General features: G+C 33.7%; 1 protein-coding gene across 1 annotated transcript in view; it reads right to left on the bottom strand.

Moving 5' to 3' along the window:
- Positions 1-18565, bottom strand: part of BCKDHB (branched chain keto acid dehydrogenase E1 subunit beta) — a 178102-nt gene that overhangs the window by 103179 nt on the left and 56358 nt on the right. The window contains exons 7-8 of the mRNA XM_016149613.2: positions 11231-11328; positions 9384-9494 (exon numbers count right to left, since the gene is read on the bottom strand). Coding sequence (XP_016005099.2) covers positions 9384-9494; positions 11231-11328 — 209 coding nt within the window. The remainder of the gene's footprint in view (positions 1-9383; positions 9495-11230; positions 11329-18565) is intronic.

The following is an 18565-nucleotide window of genomic DNA, read 5'->3' as shown; positions in this document are numbered from 1 at the left end:
AAAGGATGTTAAATCTAGGAACACTGAGCCCTCGCTCCCAACATTCATCATTCCCCCATGCCACAGATGAATTACTTCTAGCTTCTGCCCCACACAAGTATTGCTGAGGCCTTGCCCTGCTCCAGTGAATGCCTACCCCCAAAATACTGAGACTACAGATACCTCAGCATGTAGCCAAAGAACAACCATTTGCATCTATGAGCACATCAAGCACATCATCTGGGAGGTTAAAAAGAGAAAGGAGCGGGAAAACAAGAGACGAACATGAAGAGACGAACAGAGAAAGCAGAGAGGCGATCCTTCCTATATCATTTCCTTTGTTAAAAATTAAAACAATAAACAAAAACATCTCCCAAAAACCTCAGAAAGGTACATCACTTGTGTGTGTTGGGGGCAGGGAGGGGGTGCTTTGAGACAGTATCTTTCACCACAGTGTGTCTGAACAGATAAAAACCCTGATCAGAACTACATAGTAGCTGTAATGGATGTAAAATTCATAAGTCACTTATGGGACCAGCAGGAAGGTCAAAGAGAACAGGCCCTGGCTGACCTCTTTCAGCTCGAAATTCCATAACAAAGAACCACCTGCAATGCAGACAAGGAAATGAGAGGAGAAATGTTCTGAAAAACCCAAACTGACATCATAAGGTTTGAAGGTTAACATGTGTTCTTGATTCATGAGAAAACATTATAGGCCTCTCTAAGCCAATGTACATGTCTGTTATAAAATCCGATCATCTGGATTCCATGCACAGCTGGTGATAATGTGACAGCGAAAAATAAGATAACATTTAAATTTAAAAAGGCCTAAAACCACAAAAATTGTGCACAGAAATGTACCAATAAACAGCCATAAATCCTAATAAATGTAATTAATACAGCATAACAACTCATGCTCTTTCGGATTATTTTTAAAAGATAAAATTATGTATATTATATTTCCCTTGAGAAAATATAAGTGAAAAAATTGGGGAAATATTGACATCCAAAAGGTTAAGAAGTTTTAAAAAGCTACTACACAGAAGAGTAACTCTTGTCTATAAGAAAATGTACTTATAAGAACACATTTTTCAAAAATTATAGATAGCTGAGGTTTACTGTAATCAATTTCACTTCGCTTTTTAGAATAGATAAATTGGCCCTATTCTAATGAGAATTCAAATGAACTTGTATATACCATTGTGAAACATGGACAACTGTTGAGAAAAATAAAAACACATGGTCAAATTAAAAAGACTTAATTGTTTCAATATAGAATAAATTAGTGGATTTATTCATAGAGCGATATCCTATAGCCACTTTTTAAATCTTTGTATAAGCACTAAAAACAAGAAAAACACCAAATTCAAAACATTTCAATGTTGTCAGTTTTTGCAGCATATTACCAAACTTTTCTCATGTTGATATTCATAATTTTTCAGCAAATATTTATCGAACACCAAGCCTGTGCCAGGCATTGTTGCAGGTAATGAGAATTCAGCAATGAGCCAAGAGAAAAAAAAAATCCCTACCCTCATAGTACCTTCTAATAGGGTCAAGATCAACAATACAAATAATAGTTATACAGTATCAGATCGTGTTAATCTCTCTAGAAAAAAAGAAAGTGAAAGGAGCTTTGTAAAAGGGATGGGATTCAACTGAAAAGATGGTATTTGAGTAGTGACCTAACAGTCACTTGGTTGAGAACATTTCTTAAAAGGTATAGAATACGGGTGAGATGGGGTAAATCCCTGTATACCTTGGTAAGAAATTTTACTTTTCCACTGAGTTTAATGAAAAACAACTGAGGCCTTTTAAGATTAGAAGAGATAATGTGACTCACATTTGAAAAGATCAACTCTGCCAATGGAAAGGAAAGGTCAGAACCAGAGACAGTAGTTAGGAGGCTATAGCCAAAACCCAGGTGAGAAAGGCTGGTGGTTTGGACCAGGATCAAAAGATTCAAGCAGTAAAGCCAGTCAAATTATGAAAACATTGTGTAGGCAATGCCAGAGAGATCTGCTTTGAAATTAAATGTGAGAAGACAGAGCATGAGAGAGAGAGACTCCAATGTGTAATGGCAAACTCTGACTTATTTTGGTAATTAGAATATTTCAATATTTAATTAAAGTGTAAGCATGTCAAAATTTGTCAATGTTCTCTATAAAGACATAGAAATTGTCTTATAAACTATCATTTTTCTTTTCTTTTTTTTTTTTTTGCAGTATTTTATGTAGTTGATTCTAAGTTGAATGACAATATGATTCTTAAAATCCTGAGTCTCTTTCAAAGCCTGTCATTCTCCTGCCAAAATCAAGTTCTCATTTTCCATATCCTTTCAAGCTGGACGTCAAGGCCTGGTCACTTTAACACGGTGGCTCACTTTTTAAATCATTCCAACTGCGGTCTGTATCTCAGCAGGAAAGGCCATTAAAGCCCACAACTCTTAACCACCATTCTTACTCCTCAGAAGACTCTGGAATGCAGCTCCACTTAGGAGCTCTTGTTTTGCATCAGTGTGGCTGCTGAGCTGGATCACAAGGTGAAATGGAACAAAGGGCACGGACAGAGTTGAAAGACAAAAGAAACTCCTCTAGGCTAGAGCACACCAAACAAAGCTCTCCAGGAACCTATAAAAAGGCCCAGGATAATAGGAATCCAAAGAAACTAAGCAACTGGAGCACAGTGCTTCCCCCCCACCCCCACCCCCAACTTTCTGTTGAAGCATAACAATATACCAAAAAAGCAGATAAAATGAGTATTCTGCACATTTTCAAAAACCAAAACTATATAATCAGCATTTAGAACAAGAAACTTACCATACCTCTCCTTCATGCTTTTTTTAAATATTATTGATTTCTTAAATTCATTTTCTATTTGTCTCTTACTGGTATATAAAAAATAATTGATTATTGTATATCACATATTGAAGACCTTGTTTCCAAGAGTCTTGGTAACCTCACTTAATTCTAATAATTTTCTTGTAGATTCTACTGGATTTTCTTTATATACAAATCTTGTTGTCAATGAATAAAACCTATTTCTTTTTTTCTAATCCATATGATTTTTATCTCTTGCATTTACGTCTGAGTATCCTTGTTTCATTTCTGATCTCAGGGGTAAAGCTGTCAAAATTTCACTATGAAATATAATTTTGCTGTGGGCTTTTTATAGCTATGTTAAGGGTGGAAAATTTTCAAATGGTCAACTTCTGCTTCCATTGTTTAATGTTAAACAGAGTGTAGTTCTAGGAGATATTCTGTGCAAAGATATGCTAACATTAAAGGTGTAGTTATCCTGTGTAAAGATAAGTTAATGGCCAGCCTCTGCTTCTGTAAACCTGCTTGCTTGCTAGAGGGAGTTTGGGGGCTTTTTAAGCTATTCCTTCTAGAGGTTAGGGGCTGATTCTCTAGTGGAGAGAGTCAGTCGGCCGGCTGGCTAATAAAGGCCCATAATTAATCTCAATTGGCTCCGTAGGTCTTAAATTTGATCGCACCACAACAGTACTCATAGCTGTAAAACAAAATATAAATATACTCTTTATCAGATTAAGAAAATTCCCTACCCTCCCATTTCTAGGTTGCTAAGAAATTTTAATTATGAATAGATACTGACTTTTAACAAATGCTTTTCTGTGTTAGCAAAATATTCATAAGATTGTTTTTCCCATATTCTGTTAACATGGAGAACCGCATCAACTGCTCTGTGAATGTCTGTGAATATCAAACTCCCCTACATGTTTGGAATAAACCCTCCTTTGGCCTTTGTATATATTGCTAGATTTGATTTTCTAATATTTTGTTTCAGATTTTCATATCTTTGCTAATAAATAAAATTTGCCTATAATTTTCCTTTTTTATACTGTCATAAACAGGTTTAATGTGAAAATTATACTGGCCTTATAAAAAGAATTTGGAAGTTTTCCTTCTGGTTTCACTTTCTGTAAGAGTTTGCATAAGAATAGTGTTTTAAAGAATTCTACCAGTAAAGCCATATGGGCCCAGGGTTTCTTTGTATAAGGGTTAATAAAAATGATTCAATTTATTTAATAGATATCTGGCTTTCTAGGTTTTCTATTTTTTAAATTAATTTGGAAATGTTTGTATTTTCCAAGAAACTTTTCTATTTCACCCATAACTTATTTGTAAAATTGTTCATTACATCCTCTTACTACCTTTCTGTCAGTAGGATCTTCTGTGATTTCCTCTCCTTCACACCTGATATTTGTCATTTGTATTTCCCATTTTTTCATTAGTCTTATTAAAGGTTTATCAAGTATTCTAACCTTTCAAAGATCTAGCTTTTACTTTATTAAATTTTTATTCTATACATTTTCTGTTTCACTGATTGCTCTGCTCTTTAGTAATTCATTTCTTCTATCTTCTCTAGGTTTGATTTTCTTTCTGGAGCTAGAAACATATTATTTTTTTGTTGTTGCTCTTTATATTTGTTTTCTAAATATACATATATTTATAGCTGTAAACTTCCCTCAGCATTGTTTTAACTAAATTTTGAAACTTTTGATATGTAGCATCTTCAAAACCATTCAGTTTAGTAAATGTTCTAATTTCTACTGTACTTTATTTCATAATCCATGGTTATTTAAACAAATTAATTTGTAGGGAAGTTAGGGCTTTTCCTGATTTTTTTTTTCCCCTCAATTCTACTTGAATTCCAGTGTTGTCAGAGGACATTCCCTAAATGACTTCAAACTTTTGAAAAGTTATATTTATATCCCAGCATTTAGTCAATTTTGACACATTCAATTAAAAAATAATAGTTTCTTGCATAGTTGGGTGCACAATTAGAACAAGTTTAATAATAGTTCAGATTCTCTATAAACTTACTGGTTTTATCTGCCTGTTTGATTAGCTTTTAAGAGGAGTGTCTTAAAGTCTTCCACTTTAATTGAGGAAATGTCTATATATCCTTTTACTTTTATGTTTTGTCTGTTTTGCCTTATGTATTTTGAAGGTATGTATGTAACTAAGGACATAACAGATTTAAGATTGTGACATCTGCTTCACAGTGATCCCTTTAGCATTACAAACTGTTCCTCCTTATTTCTAGCCAGGCTTCTTGCCGTAAAGCTTTATTTGAAATTAGTATAACTGACCAGCTTTCTTTTATCCATCCCTTTCTTCTCAACTGTTCTGCATCCTTATATTTAAGGTATTTCTTTTAAGCTGCATGTTTTTGTTTTTTTTACATGAAGTCTGACAATCTTAAAAATTTTACTAGGATTACTTAATCCTTTTGTATTTATTTAATTATGAACATACACCTGTATTTGTCCTGTCATCTTACTGTTTTCTATTGACGTATCTGTTTTTTGTACATATATTTCTGTTTCTTTTGCTTTAAATATTTTTATTAATCTGTAGTTCCCTTTTTAACTTGCTGGATATGCACACTATCACTATTATTTCAGTTGTTACTCTAGAAATAACAACATCCATCCTTGATTTATAATCTGTTAAGAATTTTATACTTATCTAATAACCCTACAACAAAAGAATATTTTAATTCCATGTAAAGCTCCTTGAATTTTTTTAGTATAACTTTCCTGCTGCCTAAAAAACTCCTTTAACATTGTTTCTTTTAGTGAAAGCTTGCTGGCATTTGCCTAAGCTTTTTTTTTTTTTTTTTTTAACTTTAGAAAGATATTTTCACTGGGTATAGAATTCTGGGTTGGCATCTTCAGTGATTTAAGATGTCATTCCATAGTGTACATGGGTGTGGGTTTTTTTTAATGTATCCTTTGTAGACGTTCACAAAGTCTCTTGAATACATGGGTTGGTGTTTTAAAATTTCCATGAAAAAAAAATTCAGATATTGTTTCTAACCAACTCATTTTCTCTTCTCCTTCTAAAAATCAAATTCTATATAGGACAAGTCTTTTGACCAGAATCCCTAAAATATTTTATGCTCTTATCTGTTTTAGTCTACTTCTTTCTCTATGTTCCAGTTAAACATTTTCTATTAATTGCCTTCTAGTTCATAAATACTGTAATTTATTTATTTAATTCAATATATTTGTAAACATGTCCATTGAGTTCTTATTGTCAATTGTTTTTCTTTGGTTCTACAATGTTTGATACACACACACACACACACACACACACACACACACACACAATTCCCTAAGGCAATTCTCCACTTTCATACCTCTTTTGTTCCCTTTTTCTCTATGTTCCTAAACATAATCATCATAAAGTCTTTGTCTGCTAACTCTAATATCTGGATCACCTGTATTTCTGCTATTCTTTGTGTTTTCTCCTAGTTTTTGATCAAATGGTCCTGTCTCTTCATACACTTAGCAACTTTTTATTGAATGCTACTTCATCGAGACTCCAAACAGGAAAACTGATTCCTTTTTCTTCCTAGCAGATAGAGAAGGTAAGTTTGACATTAGTCCAATACGGAACTGAGAGAAGTAGAGGCTATATTGTGGGTATGGAAAGATTTGATCTATTTCTGGTTTGTCTCTAATCATACACAAGACCTGACTCCATAACTTTCAATTGAGAGTATAATTGGTCTTTGTCACTTCTGCCTCAAGTGATGGCTTAGCTTTTCAGGCATTTTCTGCTTAGCTCCCACCATAGACATCTTTAGAGTTTGGTAAATATCTGAAAAGGGAGAATGACTACATATTTAAGATTCCTTGAGTTTCCAATTCTGTCATTACAACCCCATGAAATATGGGTTCTATATATCTGGATTCTCAGCTTCTAGTTGAGATTAAATTGGCACCCCTCTCCCAAGTAAAAAGCAGCCCCAAAAAGATCATCAATGTCAAATTACCACTCATTTCAGAGCTTTCAATACACATTGCTGATGTTTTTAAGTCACTCCATCCCAACCCACAGGGTAGGTCTCTGTCCCCTAGGTAAGTCTCTTGTCTCCTAAGCATCTCAAACCTAAGAATTTCTACTCTGGTTTTCAGAGGCTTCCAGCTGTAATATCAAGTTCAGAATTAAAATGAGCTACAGTTTTTAGGCCTGTAACTCTCCTCAGCAACATTCAAGGGAAAAAAAAAAAAAAAAACTGCTTCTTTGTCAGTCCCCAAGTAACTTCTTAGGCTTTAAATTTTCAAAAAATGCTTCAAGGCTTAAGCAAAAAGTATGACTATGTTTTAAAAACATAGTTTAATTCAGATAACATTAACCAATTTCTCAATTGTTTCAGAATCATTTTACTATGCATAGTATACTAGTATATATGTTCGATAGATCATTTTTACCTTTAATAAGCTTTTCTTGATTAGATATTCCAAAAGATGAATTTTGGTATTGAGTTTAACATCTAAGAAAGCTAAGGGATCTAATCATTATAAGATAAAAACAACCAATAAAACAGCACTAATCAAAAAAGATAATAAACATAACTTCTGATTACCACAAAATTCATAAAGATGAAGAACAAAAGCTTAGCTATAGTTAAACAAACAAAAAAAAACTCATTTTTAATATGAGTATTTGATTGTAGGGTCCTCTTTTAAAATCATCTCTAAATCCTAGAAAACATGCTAAGTATCAAAATTTTTTCTCTTTTGACACATGAAAACAGTAGATGTGCCATGATCACCAATGAAGAGAGTCACAAATAGACCCAAAGTAATCAAGAAATAACAAGCTGGCTTTCACTGTCATAACTGGAGGGACATCAACCAGGAAAATGATATAATAAAAGCATCTCAACACAAAACTAAAATGATGACACTAACAAGGCAGAGGTTTGCTATACCACTTTTCATTCAAGAGAGGTTTCTACTCTCCTCTTTCAAGTTTTCCAGTAGTATAGAGTCCTAAGGAAACAGTATCTACATTCCAGGGTCACACAAAGATGTAACCAGTAGATTTAATAAAGTGGGGGTGATCCACACAAGCAAATTTATACAGATATAATTTCCCTCTTTTTTCTTCCTTTACTTCTCCTTACTTTGCTTTCACGGTTATCAACTTAGAGTGTTATTTGTTTTTTGTTTGTTTGTTTTTATCATGAGCTACTACAGATGTTTTTGGGATGTATTAAATATGTAAATAAGATTCTAAAAATATTTGCCTTGACTATATATCAGTATGCCCCACTGTACCTTGACAAAACATCATATCTCCACACAGAAATACCATTCATATTATAAACTCCAAGATAAGTGGGAGATACATGTTACAAACAAGATGCCCACTCTGGGGCAAAGTATATCAGCTCCATTTTAACCATGAGTTGGAACACTTGGCTAGTTGAAGGAAATCCAGTGTCTGAATTTATTTTAAAATGCCTGCAAAAAAAGCATTACTTTCATTCAGTTAAGAATAATTCAAACTGAAATTCTGCTCTTAATTATGGAAACTACAAATATAAAGACTAAGAATATTGTTGAAACCATCTATAACCACGTAAAGTGTTTAGATGGTGTCAAGTGAGTCTACAGAACATTTACTATACCAAATCTTAAATCTTCCACTAAATTTTAAAACAATCTTCACCTAAAAACTCACTATGCTATACTTTTAGAACAGTAGTAACTGCAGATTATTTCTATGTAAATAAGGCAAGAGATAACTTGTAAAGCTATGAGAATGACAAAGCTCTTAAAAATAGTAAATGTAAAATACCCAAAGATCTTACGACTCATTTGCTATAGCAATAAATCAAGAAAAAAACATTACCTAAACTTTAGTAGATAAAACCATCACAAAAAAAGAGCTTAACCTTACTTTATACTAATATGGGAGTAGATGACACTGATATGAAAGATATCATTTATAGTCCAGTATATGAGAACTAAAGTATATTCTTGAGAAGGGACTACATCAATCCTATTAATAGTAAGAAACAAGATTAATCTAATCAGGCCAAAGTTCAAGAAGAAACTTAGAAAACTAAAAATCAGAGCAGCTTAAATCTCACAACATAATTTTCAAAATACGATCCACAGTATAAAGGTTATATAAAGAGCTGTTTTTTTGTTTTTGTTTTTAATGATCCATCTCCATCTCTTTTGAAGAGACAAGTGAAAATTCAATCAAAACATTTATCTGACTATATTAATCCACTGATCGAACCATAACCAATCAGAAGTTAAAAACACAGATGACCTCTGTCATTATTTGCACTACTCCATTACTCATAAAACTCAACCCAAGCCGGCAATATGAAGGACACCATTTTATAATATTCTAAACATAGAGAACTGTGGTAGGAAAAGCCTAATGTGATTTATTTCCTGCATTTAGCTTATTACATAGCATAAATTTCTTTCATGGCATAAATTTAAATTTTTAAATCAATCAAAAATGCTCACAAAGCTCAAAATTTCAAAATAATTCTTCGCAAATATCCAACAAGTTCACCCAAGATCTTAAGGCAATGACACTCAATCAATACTATATCCATACCTTGCAAACTGTATCCACATCCCAAGGTAGTATAGTCCTCAGATCAATGACTTCACAAGACACTCCAAGCTTTTCCTGAGCCATAGAAGCCACTTCTCGGATCACATGAACCTGAAATAAGGAGAAAAATATGCAGAGAATGACTACAGAGATTCAGGCTCACATCTTTAGTTGAGTTCTGACATCATTAATAGAGGTAGTATTTAAAGTTGGAGGAACTGATCTTTATAGAGAATTGTTAAATTTGTTTTAGACATGTTCAACACCATATTCCACAAATAAAGAAAAAAAAAATATATATATATATATATATACACACACACACGTCTAGACAACAGTTGAAAAGAGGTTCTAAGAGAAAATGAGAGCAGTCACAGCCACAGATACTGATTCCAAAGATATCAGCACACAGAGGTAAATAAACTTGCAGGAGTAGGTGAAGTTTCTGGGGAAAACATGTAGAGAGAAGTAAAGGGCAGAACTAATGGAACTCTGTAGATGAACAATATGCAAGGAGAAACCAGATGAAGAGGAGCTCACTAGAAACAAAAGAAAATGAAAAAAGAATAAAGAAACAACGAAAATCAGGACCCAGTGTAGTCTAGAAGCTAAAGAAGAGAGAGAAGCCAATGTCATATACCATAGCAATATAGGACAAGGTTGGATTTTACAATTAGAAGGTCAGTGATATTAGCAGAAATAGGTTTAGTGAGTTAGTGGGAATAGCACTTACAAGGTACAAGATTACTGGAAGTTAAGGAATTAAATACTGGTGGTAAAACTTGTTCTAGTCGTGTGAATAAGGGAGGGAAATATATTGGTATTTAAGAGAAAAGTAGAGTGGAAAAGGTACTTTTTAGATAGCGAAGACACACACACCTTTTTAATATAAGGGACATGGAAAGAAAATGCAAGAGAAAGAGAGACTAACTGAATATTACAGTCCTGGAGAAAGTAAATGGAATATAATCTGAAACAGATTTGGAAAAGTAGCTATTTGGAAAAGAAGATACCTCTCCTTTGAAGACAAGGAAAACAGGAAATGACTGGAAGAAGTGATAGGTATAAAGGAAAAACAACAGGAGTTAGTATCTAATACATTCTAACTTCCTATTAAAAAGAGGCAAGGACACAAACTGAGAATGACAAGGATGTAGATAAAATTGTTTCCCACACTGGAAATGAGAAACCATGAGGACTATACCTCTCCAAGCCAAAAATCAAGTGAAGAGAAGAGGAAGTTGTGGTATTGCAATTGATTTGCATTATCTTCTTTATACTACCGTATTAAATTTTCTAAAATAAACAAATATTTCCTGTACACAGAAAAAAGAACAAGTGACTATTTCTCTAAAAGAGGAAGAGAAAGAAGAGATAGAAAGCCAGAGAAAAAGAGCCATGAGCTGAAATGCTTGGAGACAGAGCAATGGGACAACATGTGCTGGTGAATGTAGAGGTGAGGTTTACTGGAAAAGAGAAAGGTATAGAATTCTGAGGCTGGACCACCGGATGGGTCCACATGGTTAGCAAAATAATCACAGGAGATGGCAGAGGATGAGATGAAAAAGGAAATAGCATGTCAAGTGCAGCAACAAGTAGTGAGGATAAAACATGCTGCAAAATAAACTGTTTTCAATATGTTTCTGAAAACAACATATGTTTTAATATGACTGAATAAGCACCTCACATTCAATGAGAAATCACTATCAGATATAGGTGTAGCACCAAACAAGACCTAAATGTGATGTAAGGAAAACATCGTTTTTAATTCTTCATAGTATTGGGATTAAAAATAGGAGCTTTCAAGTATAACATGAACATTACTGGTGGGTACAAGTGTCACTGACCTGAGTGCCCCAGGCAACTAGAGTAACATCACTCCCTTCCTGTATGACCTCGGCTTGGGACAGAGGGATCTTGTACGGTTCTACAGGAACCTGTTCCACTGAATACAAAACAGAGAAAAAAATGAAAGTTTACTCATTTTCACTCATGTGACATTTGTGCTTTAAAGTATAGAAGGAACTCATTGTGGCAAAGTTTTATGTAGTCTTCCCCTAAATTCCAAGTTATTTGTAAGAGAAATAGCATTTACTATACAGCTTCGTGGCATTACCATACCAGATGAAAACATACAATATAAATGTATAAAATATATCAGCTATCCTGGAAAAGAAAAAGGACTTTAAGTAAAAACTAAGACAATAAAGTATGGGCTTTAGTCTATAATAATGTATCAATACTGGTTCACTAATTGTTAATGAATATACCAGACTAATGTACGATGTTAATAATAGGGGAAACCAAGTGTGGAATATATGGGAACTCTCTGTACTACTTCCACACTTTTTCTGTAAATCTTAAGCTATTCTAAAAAATAAAGTTAAAAAAAATTTAATACCTGCTAAAACTTTATAGAACCAAATTAAGTTCCCAGACAAGTTTTCTATCAAGGAACAAATTTATAATAGTTTGGAAAAAAAATTAAAAACAAACATGTAGTAGGGTCGAATTTTTAAGTACATTTTATTTTTGCACTTTGCATCTATGAATACTTTGTCAACCACAGCAGCTAACAAAGCCTTAATTTTCAAAGCTGAATCCTGTAGAACTCAAAAAGATAACCTGAATAGGCTCTGCCAGGCCAAAAGAAAGAATAAGCCACCTACAGTATCCTAGAGAAAATCATTCATGATTCCTCTGCCAACCAAGTTCAAACAATATAGAGTTCACTGAATTTTGAGAGGAAATCATAAGGCAAATTTTTAAATAAAACTGAGTAGGAAGTTGATGGAATTGCCCCGTTATGCTGGAAAGCCTTGAATTCCTATCTGAGAGCGTTATAGTTAAAAATGGTGAGGAAAAAATGTTGTTCCCTTTTGTTCATTTTCTCCATGTCCTTTTTATCATTGTTATACTTTTTTTTTTTTTAATTCAAAGAGCACAGAAGAGTAAACTAAAAGGTTCCATCTCCTCCCCAGTCAGCCATTCTAACTTCACTGGCCAGAAGTAATCGGTGCTAACAATTTTCTGGATGTCTACAGTAAACAGCTCTCATTCTTTCTGGTGTTCAGGTTTCTTAATCGTCTTCCTACATTTGGGAAATGTTCCACCTTATGAGGCAGGGACCTTTGTCCACAACAGAAATGAAGTGAAGTTCACAAATTCACTTTTTCAGCTTCCCTTGCAGCTAGGACTCAAAACATGGGTTCTGCCAATCATATGCACACATGCCAGACTGAATTGGAAGCTAATGACACAAAAGAGCAGCAAGTGTCCAGAATCCTTTCTAGAGTACTGGTAACTGTGGAGGCAGACTTTGCATCCAGGCTGTGTATCAATGATTCAGATTGCTGTTTCATGTCCTCTGACAGCTGCCAAGGAATCTTTGCAAAACCAGTTATGCAGTGGAATTTGGGGTACTACTTCTGCATATGGCCTCTAAGTCTGCTTCTCGGACACTTCAGAGATCTCTGCACTATTTATTATCCTTCAAAAAACCTTTCCTGCTTATATTAGACAGGCATGAGCTCATCTGTTTGAAAATTAAGAACCCTGATTGATAGTCTTTTCAGATGTTTACAATATACAAATACGTATACACATAGACATATAACTTTTTTTCTTTTTGCAAACAGAATCATATTGTACACACTGTTAAGAACACTTCTACAGTCTCCCTTTTTTCCCCTACTTAGTAAATTTATCTGGGCCATGTTTTCATGTGAAAAAGTTATTTTAAATCATGTTTATAAGTAAAATTTATCAAATTTAATGGTGCAGTTATTAGTGATATGGTAAAAAATTTTATTCCTTATATTTTTGCATATGTCCAATGACATTTCTATAAACAGTGCTAGAAAGAGATGAATATCTTTTTAAAATCACCAATATGCTTGAACAAATAAAATGGTTAAATCCATAAAACTATTTTTGTGGATAAACCCCAAAGCAGATAACAATTAAGCTAACAAACCTGAGAGATACACAGTTAGAAAATTTATAAGCATCGAAAGCACTTTTTAAAAGTTTTTGTGTAGCACACAACTATGTTGAGTCATATACTTCCATTGTTTAAACCAGGGGTGTGCATCCTACAGCGCGCAATTTTTGATAAACAATGTTTTATTGGGACACAGAAACACCCATTCATTTATGAATTGCCTATGCCCTACAACCAGCAGAGGTGAGTAGTTCCAAAAGACAGCATGGCCTACATACCTAAAATAATTACTATCTATCCATTTACAGAAAATTTTGCCATCTCAATTCTAAACAATGCTTTCAGAGGTTAATTCTAGCCCATGGATGGCTTAAATACAGTATTAGATGAACAGACAGACCAAAGGATGGATGGATGGATGGATGGATGGATGGATGGATGGATGGATGGATGGATGGATGGACGGACGGACAGACGGAAGAAGGCACAAACAGGCAGACAGACAGATTCAATACAGAATACAAAGGGAATACAGAGGGAAGCAACAACCTGGCTAAAAGGACCAAGGAGGCTTCATCGCCAAGGAGGGTACAACTCTACATAGCAGTTTTCAGTTGCTAAACCAAAGTTGCTAAATCAAGAACAACACTGACAACATCTGGCAAACATGTCAAAGGTAGCACATAGGCTCTTTGCCATAATCGAGTCTTTTCCCTGGCAGCGAGATCTACATGCCAACAGGCAAAGCTTAAAACCTCAACATGCTTTGTCTTGCTGGTGAGTCAGCGGCCACCAATCAAAAGTCCTGTATTTCCTGCCTTGTGAATCATTTGCCAGCTGGTGATTAGCAAATTCCTGGCACATACAACTCTATGGGCTGGCACACCAAATAAAGTAGGTTGGCATCCTGGCCCATCTCCTTTGAAAAGTTGTCAGTGAGTGACTAACTGCTTCACTGTATTAAATTACCCAGAATGTAGGACCATATTACTTTAACAATTAAAGAACAACATGGCAAACAAAGCTTAATCCTCCACCAAAAATATATCATGTAGAGAATTAAATTCAAGAGGAGTTTTATATGAAAAACAACCCAAAAATCTCTTAAGGTATGCATAAATTTAATTCTAAAAGGAGAATAGGAATACAATTGTAATGTGTTCACTTACTTAAACTTCACAAACAGATCACCTAGAGAACAAGCTATAATTCACAGGTACTTTTTAGTCACATTAATTTGAAAGATATTCATTCCAAGAGAAGGTTATTATTCCAAATCACTTCTCTTGTGTTCCTCGCCCATGGCTATGTGCTTTTGGAATAAGAGCAGGTAAGAGGGGTTAGAGCATGATGCTTCAGGAACTGAAGAGTACTCTATACAGTTATATTACATATTCTTATTTTCATAGCAGTGGGATTAACTAAGACAAGTACATTTTACCACATGCTGATTACATTCTAATCTACACACTAATGAGCAGTCCACAGAGAAACCCTTCAGCATCAGATATATGTTGACAAAAATGTGTGACTTAGAAAAATAAGAAATCTTTCTTTCCAAGGCCAAATTTAAAAGGATGTAATTTTTTGCTCAAATGTAAGTCAAGCTAGTTTTTACTGTAAATTGTAAATTCTACATATGTGTTTCCTCTGTAATTGCAAATGCACATATATTCATTACACACACACGCGCACGCGCGCACACACACACACACATTCATAGCATATATTAGCTCATGCTTGGTCACATTTCCCATCCTCCTCCTCTCCTTTCTAATTGGCTGTATTTCTTATGTCATGTTAAATACATTTTAAAAACAAGAGAGAGTGTATAAACATATTTACTATTATATATCTTTATTTTTTAATAGTCATTGCATAACGAATATATGCAGACATGCTAGAATATGAAATTGAAAGAGTCAGTTCCTGTCCTTGAAAAGCACACACTCAACTGGGAGTTACAAAGATGGAAAGAGATCATCAGCAAACAAATAAAAGCATGATATAGCAGTGGTGGCAAACTGCTCTAGGAATACAGAGGTAAGTAACAACCTAGTTAAAAAGATTGAGGAGGCTTCACCGTTAAGGAGGACAAAACTGAGCGGTGTCTTAGAGATAAAAAGAAAATAAAAAGGGTATCTCAAGCAGAAAGAAAAGGTGTGTACCAAGAAACGGAGGTATGAAATCATGTGTTCATGTGTGTACACCTACAAACACACGTAAACACAGATTTACATGATGTTTCAAGTAAAGGTAAATAGTGAAACCTTTAAATTATATTCCAAGTTCCCAGGGCATATAATTCCTTCTGATGCATGTTAATAACTCATGAAGAAAGCAACCACAAGAGAACAACTCACTCTTAATGACACAAGTTCCCCCTGTGAGGCCCAATCTTACCATAACAGGGTCATTTCTCTGCCCTGGCACTAATCTACACTACAGCAATGTTAGTCTCTTTGAAATGTAAAACTCAGTAGGGCTTTATTCACATTGCATTATACATGATGCAATGACAAAACATAAATGTTCTTTTTTGAAAGAGTACATTTCTAAAATATACATTACTTCACCCTGCCTGACAGCATAGTCAAAGTCTCCATACCTGAGAAATCCTATCTTGTTTGCCAGAATTTACAGTGTAATAGGGAAGGGTGGGCAAATCCACCAACCAACAGCCCTGGCCCCAACCTGTCTCTATTATCTCTGTATCTACTGAATATGGTCATCTCTAACAAAGCATTATATTGCTTTCATGCCCTAGTATCCAACCTGTAAACTGGAAAGCAGCATGTGTCTGTCTGCCACACCATGGGGAAAGAATGAGGACATATTAATTAATCACTGTAGACATCCTTTCAGTTCTTAGAAGACAGTTTTACAATTTAAAATAATTAAATGATACAGTCATTAGACTATAAAAGAAAGTTTTCATTCTAGGAACAGGTATTCTTAATCCTGTTATCGTTTGCTAAATAAAACTGATATTTCACCATAAACTAATATCTCTGTATTGCAATTACTTTTCAGATTGAGGTTATTAATTATGGTCATTTTTTTTTGATAATTTTCACTTCTATAACAATAATTACTTTTAACACATGTTTAAAAGTATATAAACATAAAAACTAAATGCAATTCTGTCTAGTAATTACTTTTAAATTATTCCCCAAACATAGCTGTATTCAATCTTTCCCTCACCTCTTCATCTTAAATTACTGAAAATTTAAAGTCTGTATTAGAAAAATCATATCAACATACTGTTAACAATATTTGTCTATGTCATCAAAATAGTTGTTAAAATATTAATATTATGTTACTGTCTAATTAGAAGACAAAATTAATTTTTGAAAAATAAAAATAATTAAGTGCTAAATTTTGCCACTATTTACCCCATGGTGATTGGGAGCCTGTGTAGACTGAATGAACCAGTATATCAAATCTCAATACCACAAGGAAGAGTAAACCAGAGGGGACTCCTGGAATTGATAGTAGTTCAGGGTCACAACCATGTGATAAGTAAGGCCTTCACAGCATAACTATGTCAATGTTTTACTGAGAATTAGGGCAAAATGATTGCAGAGAAATGAGAAAGCAGATGAACTGAAACGAATAGAGAAAACCACACATAAAAGATTGATCCTGAAGAATAAATATGATTAGATGCATGAAGCCAAAAAGTTGACATTCCAAGCAGTGGGGTACCGTATATGAAAAATGGAAAAGTCAAAAAAAAAAGTCGAGCTACCACCATGTGTCATCTTACATGACGCACTGAGAAGAACATAGCATCTCTTTGATGGTATTCTTGCCAAATAAATATATAACCTGAATTTGTAATAAAGAAACATCACACAAAGTGATTGAGGAATATTCAACAAAAGAGTGGAAGAAATGTGGCAATGATATCAGACAAAAAAAAAAGTGTCTCAAAATAAAGGAGACTAAAAAAAGACAAGGGAAGGCTCTGGATTGAATCCTCATCCAGAAAAAGGACATTAGTGGAACTATTAATGAAATCTGAATTAGTATGTATAGGAGTTAACATTACTGTATCAATGTTAATTTTCTAGTTTTGGTCATTATTGCTGTGGTTATGTATGAGGTTAACATCTGGGAAAGCTGGTGGGTAGCAGGGGTTATATAACAGTTCTTTGTACTATTTTTGCAACCTTTCTGTTTGAACTTATTTCAAAATAAAATGTTTAACAAAAATTTTCATGTGAAATTTCGCAAAAAGAGGCTGACTCACCTTACCAAGTCTCTAATAAATTTTGGAAAAATAAAATTAGGATATTAATGAAGCCAGTGCAACATTTAGTGTTGTATTTGTGACTTCATCTACCTCGATGAATATAACAGTTCTGACTATATAGAGACATGAAGATGGGAAGGCAAAATTCAGTATCTGTGCATGTCCATCAGCTTTTTGCTGGAGACTCCTGACCACTAAATAGGAACCAATAATTATTCAAACTGTCTAAAGAAAAATACAACATCAAGTCAGAATCAGCAAATATTTTGCATCAAACCAAGATACTTCTCACACTGAAAAACACTTAAATTTGAAATTTTAAAATCATTAATGTTGTTTCAGAAGGTCACGCTTTCTTATTACTAAAATATCACTGAAAAAATGAGGAAATTCACCTATTATTTTTAACTAAATAGCAATATTGATTTGAAACAAAGTCCTGGACCCATTTCAAATCAAATGCATTCTAGTATTTCTTTGATAACTACTTAATTTGAAAATCCCACATTTCTAATTCTTTTGCATAATGACACAAATTAGTTTGCTAACATATCAAAAAATCGATGACATGATAAAGCAACCATCATATTTCATATACAACTTCAAAATTAACCTCATTACATTTCCTGTCTCATTAAACGTAACAAAAAAAAGCTTTTATGAGACTTAATATTAGTGAATATGCATCAGTAAACATACATACTAATATTTAACCACATTTGTAATATATCTTGGTCAATCTTTTTACTTAGTATTATTTTTTCATGTACTGTCTAGTGTTCATTTAATAATTTAGCAAAAGTTTTCTCAACAATTTTACTAGCGATTGTGCATCTTTCATGTTTAATATATTAGTTTTCTTTAATATATAGATTTATTTTGTTTTGTTTAATATATAGATTTCTTTAGTAAATATTTTCCAATGCATTTTCCATAGCAAGGAGTTATATATGGGTGAACTTTTTCCTATAAATAGATTCT

Source organism: Rousettus aegyptiacus, unplaced genomic scaffold, assembly GCF_014176215.1.
Source record: "Rousettus aegyptiacus isolate mRouAeg1 unplaced genomic scaffold, mRouAeg1.p scaffold_m13_p_1, whole genome shotgun sequence".
NCBI classification, from domain to species: domain Eukaryota; kingdom Metazoa; phylum Chordata; class Mammalia; order Chiroptera; family Pteropodidae; genus Rousettus; species Rousettus aegyptiacus.
This window is presented reverse-complemented; position numbering and strand designations above follow the sequence as displayed.